This window comes from Chiloscyllium plagiosum, chromosome 38 (assembly GCF_004010195.1).
Source record: "Chiloscyllium plagiosum isolate BGI_BamShark_2017 chromosome 38, ASM401019v2, whole genome shotgun sequence".
Classification (NCBI taxonomy): Eukaryota; Metazoa; Chordata; class Chondrichthyes; order Orectolobiformes; family Hemiscylliidae; genus Chiloscyllium; species Chiloscyllium plagiosum.
In genome coordinates, this window is record NC_057747.1 from 29,096,938 (window position 1) to 29,101,859 (window position 4,922).

Genomic DNA, 4,922 nt, shown 5'->3' on the forward strand with positions numbered 1-4,922 from the left:
GGAATCATGGGGCTGGTTAGAGCATCATGGGAGTAGTTAGGGAATCATGGGGCTGGTTAGAGCATCATGGGGCTGGTTGGAGAATCGTGGGGCTGGTTAGGGGATCATGGGGCTGGTTGGGGAATCATGGGAGTGGTTAAGGAATTATGGGGCTGATTGGGGGAATCAAGCGGCTGGTTGGGGAATCATGCTACTGGTTAGGGAATCATGGGGCTGGTTGGAGGATCATGGGGCTGGTTGGGGGTTCATGGGGCTGGTTGAAACAGTTGGTAAGTGAGATGTGACATTTGCACAAAAACATTCTGGGCAGAGACCACCTCCAATGAGAGAGCAAGTCCTAACTACTTTGTAAAATCAATATAATCAATATTAGGAGCCATCATTGACCCATTGAAACTCAACTGAATATTAACACTGTGGCTGCAAGAGTGGGGCAAAGGGGGAATATTCTGTGGTGAATAACGCCCGTCCTGGTTGCCAACGCCTCTATACAATGCCCACATCAGGACGGTGATGGAACACGCCCCAATTGCCTGGACCAGCACAGCCCAACAACACTCGAGAACGTTGACACCACCCAGGACAAAGCAGCTGCTTCACTGGTATCCCATTGACCACTTTCAACGTTCACTCTCTTTCTCAGCACAGCATGGATCTGAACCACACAATTCACTAAGCCTCCTTCAATCTTCCAACTGGTGACTTGCACAATTAAGAAAGACAAAGGCAATAGAGATGTGTCAGCACCAACAGCTCCTAGATCCCCCCAGGTCACACACCACCCTGACCAGGAAATATGTTACTCTTCTTTCACCAATGCCTGGTTAAAATTCCAGAACTTTCTCCCTAACATCACTGTGGGTTGATCTATAGCACAAACTGCAGAAGTTCAGGAGCACAGTGCATCAACTCCATCTCAAGGACCATCATTCTGACTGCTATTAAATGTCCCAGCTCCAAGCAAGCTTCCTTTCCTCACCACACTCCTTAAACATGTCATTTCCAAAATCCTTGCCAGTGTTTCTCACACCCCATGTCTAATCCCCGAGAGTCAGATTGCGGCTTGGCCGTCGTTATTAAAGAGCATCAGCCAATGTTGAAATATACTGCACTGTGACCACGGTAAATTAGTCTCCAGCTGCAGTGGTCTCCATTGTTCACTTCCAAACCCTTTCCTGCTGTCCAGACGGACGGGTCTGTCCTCACCCGTCTCCATCACTGCTTATTCAAACATAGCCTGAAAACCAACGGTGATAGTTTGTCCCCCACAACTGTCACAGCGATACTTTGGGAGGCCCCTCCCCTTGGGGGGGCCATGCTATAATATCTTTTGTTTGTCATTGGTGTCATTTAGTAGCAACATCACCTAGAAACACGATGATCCACTTGGACACTGAGTTATTACAGTGTTAAAAATTCTCATAAATTACAATTAAAGATTTGAACAAGTCACATATTGAAGTAATACATTCTCTAAATTATTTCACTAACAGACAAAAGCACTCACAACATAAGTTTTTAAAATCTATTATCTACAAAGTAAAGACCTGGCCTCCTGAAAATTAATCTCATCGATGGACTGTTCTGTCTACTCTGAGAAAGCCTTGAATTTCAAAAATGACAATTTCTTGTACCATGAATACCACACGAGGGACAACAGAACAATTAAAATTGGGAGCTCGGACAATTCTGACTGTTTTGGCATCTACATACATTCGTCCTTTTCAACTTTTCCCTCACAGATCCAGCTTTGAGTCATGTTGGTCACTGACCTCATTGATGAATGTCTGAGCTCCTCGTGGGCTCAGTAGGAGGACAGCCCGGCGCAGTGTATCCCGATAACGGTTCAGTTCCTCGGTTTTCATTGTTGTGAAGAGACTGGCAAAGATCTGACTGATGTTCTGATCGATTCTCTGCAGAGATACATCCAACCCCTGGCGAGAAGCTTGATCCAGGAAACTTTGTAACCCGCGAATATCTGGCAACACAATCACAAGAAAATCGGTTGAGAGTCTACAATAATAATAATAATAATAACTGACCTATGTCTGGGCCAACGTACAGCTTCTGGTAACTTGATGAAGGCTACGACAGTGACTCTTAGCTCCATCACTTGGCAACTACTCAACAAGTCTTACTCATGTTCCCCCTCATCATTTATTCCAACATTGACCAAGGCATCAATTTGCAAGATTTTTCATTTGGACCTGCTCTCGGGATTCAGCTCCTGAAGATGGAGCAGCCACATTCCCTCATCTTCTCTCTTTTCTGTAAAATGCATCAACTCGTGTCATTCCCACTTTTTCCATGGAGCTTTGACTAATGCTTGTCCCATTGGCTCCTGCTGTATTAATCAGAGCATCATATGCAGTAATATCATTTGACCAGTGAGTCATTAATGTTCAGATATTTTAGAGTCTATAAAGACTCAGAGAAATTTCACCTCATCACATCACATTGTGCACCTTTTTAATTTTAAGGAGAACGGGTAATGTGTACTGACCTAGAAACCCAGGACGATATTCAGTGAATGTACTCTGTGTTTGAACCTTACCAATTGTGAAGTTCTCCATAGTTGCCTTCCCTTTAAGGTAGTCCAACACTCTTTATTTATGATATGTTTTAAAAGGCTACCAGAATATGAATAGATTAGAAAGATTTAATTCATAGAAATTCAGGAATTTGAATCACATCACACTATTAAAACACACTGTGTTACACAAAGTTTATATCACATCAGTTTAGTTTAAGATGTTGCAAGCATTCAGATTCTGTAATACGATCTTGGAACAGTAACCTGTTCATGAGGACTGTGACAATGCAGTAATTTGAAGAGGTTATTTTTTCCCTGGTTTCTTTCAAGAGAGATATTGAACAAAATGCCAATCAGTTCAGTTAAGGTCACTTCAGTACACAGCTGGGAGGCCTTGGGAGAGTGGATGTGGTGAACTTACACAGATTGGGATTTCGGCATTTTGGTTTATTAGTAGCATCAGAAACTATTGGGGTCTCAACAGAGTTAGAAGCTTCAGTGAATGTCTCCTCGTTGCTACTCTCTCTGAATATTCTCCTGATGTTTTTCCCTCCTGGATTGGAGAACTGCATGTGAGAATTTGTGTCTGAATTTTCCTTTTTGCCAAAGGGTGTGCTTGTGGGATGTTATTTTATTGGAACAGTTAACTAGTAATAATTACTGTGTCTGTTACTTGGTTAATTTTTCCAACAGTTACATTATTCTAAATTCCACTTTCTTTGGTTGCATTTTAACGATAGTGTTTTAAAAAATTGTGTTTTGCTTAATGTCGAGTAGATTGACCAATCACATTGTTGAATAGATTGACCAATCACATTGCATTTGCATTTAAAATAAGAAAATATTAGAGTGTAGGCAAGCACCTTAAAATATTTTGAGGGGATCTGTCTGGTCTGGTTTGGTTTATAACAGGACCAATGTCATTTTCTAATTATATTTGCACTGTACAGATCACCCTGCTCACTAATACATAATAAATAGGAATTGTTGATTTTCGAACAACAGCTATGTGTAATCAGTATATCTTGAGGATCATCGCAGGAAAAACCAAAGGATGTTGGAGTAAATGTAGGCCATTCAGCCTACTGAGTGTGTTCCATCAGTCAATGAGGTCATGGCTGATCTAAAATACTCCACTCCACTTTTTTCCCTTTCCCTGTAACCCTCCATTCCTTTCCTGATTAAACATCCATCTATCCCTGGATTAGTGGTGCTGGAAGAGCATAGCAGTTCAGGCAGCATCCAACGAGCAGCGAAATCGATGTTTCGGGCAAAAGCCATTCATCAGGAATAAAGGCAGTGAGCCTGAAGCGTGGAGAGATAAGCTAGAGGAGGGTGGGGGTGGGGAGAGAGTAGCATAGAGTATAATAGGGAGTGGGGGAGGGGATGAAGGTGATAGGTCAGGGAGGAGAGGGTGGAGTGGATAGGTGGAAAAGGAAATAGGCAGGTAGGACAAGTCCGGACAACTCATGGGGACAGTGCTGAGCTATCTATCCCTGCCTTGAATATGCGAATAACCCAACCTCTACAGTTGTTTGCAAGAAACACGGAAGAAATCCCTCCTTATCTGAGTTAAAAGGGTGATTCCTTATTCTGAGATAATGTCCTCTGGCCCTCCATTCTCCCACAAGACGAAACAAACTTTATTTTAAATAAGTGTGTCTCCTGCACTGGTCCCTGTGACTCTCCACTAGTTATAGGTTACCATCCTGCAAATGCCCCCTTTATTCCAACTCTCTGTATTCTATTATTTAACTAATTCCCTGTCCATGTGAATATGTTACCCCTAAAGATAGGAATGGCTTGACTTTTTCAACACTCTTAAAATGCTGGAATAGTTCAGTTCAGTTTGGGTTGCCAACTGCCTTGGCTTTGAACAAAGCAGAAAGTTCTAGAAATATACAGCGAACCAATCCTTAATAGCAATTTATATTTGAATAGCAGCTTTACTGTCTTAAAATATGCCGAGTACATCACAGGGCCACAGTCTAAGGATAAGGAGTATGCTGTTTAGGACTGAGATGAGGAGCAATTTCTTCATCCGCACAACGGCAAGTCTGTGGAAATTCCCTACCACATGAAACTGATGAGGCCAAACATTGAAAACCCTAAAGAGAAATGCAGCTATATCAAAGGCTACAGGGTGAAAATGGGACGAAGTTGTAAAATCTGCACGATCATATTGAATGGTGAAGCAGGCTTGAAGGGCAGAATGGCCTACTCCTGTTCCTATTCTCCATGTTTAATGTGGGAGCATTATCAACCAAAATACCAGACTGAGCCAGGTAAGAAATTGTTAGGTCACATGACTGAAGGTTTGGTTAAAGATAGGTTTTAAGAATTCTCTCAAAGCAGGAGAGGGAGAGAGAGAGGGACAGGGAGAGAGAGA

At 42.4% G+C, this 4,922-nt stretch overlaps 1 protein-coding gene across 1 annotated transcript in view; it reads right to left on the minus strand.

Annotated features, from left to right (window-relative positions):
- The window catches only part of LOC122541732 (glutamate receptor ionotropic, delta-1-like), a 662,279-nt gene that overhangs the window by 306,547 nt on the left and 350,810 nt on the right, over positions 1-4,922 (minus strand). Inside the window, exon 4 of the mRNA XM_043678619.1 lies at positions 1,773-1,978. Coding sequence (XP_043534554.1) covers positions 1,773-1,978 — 206 coding nt within the window. The remainder of the gene's footprint in view (positions 1-1,772; positions 1,979-4,922) is intronic.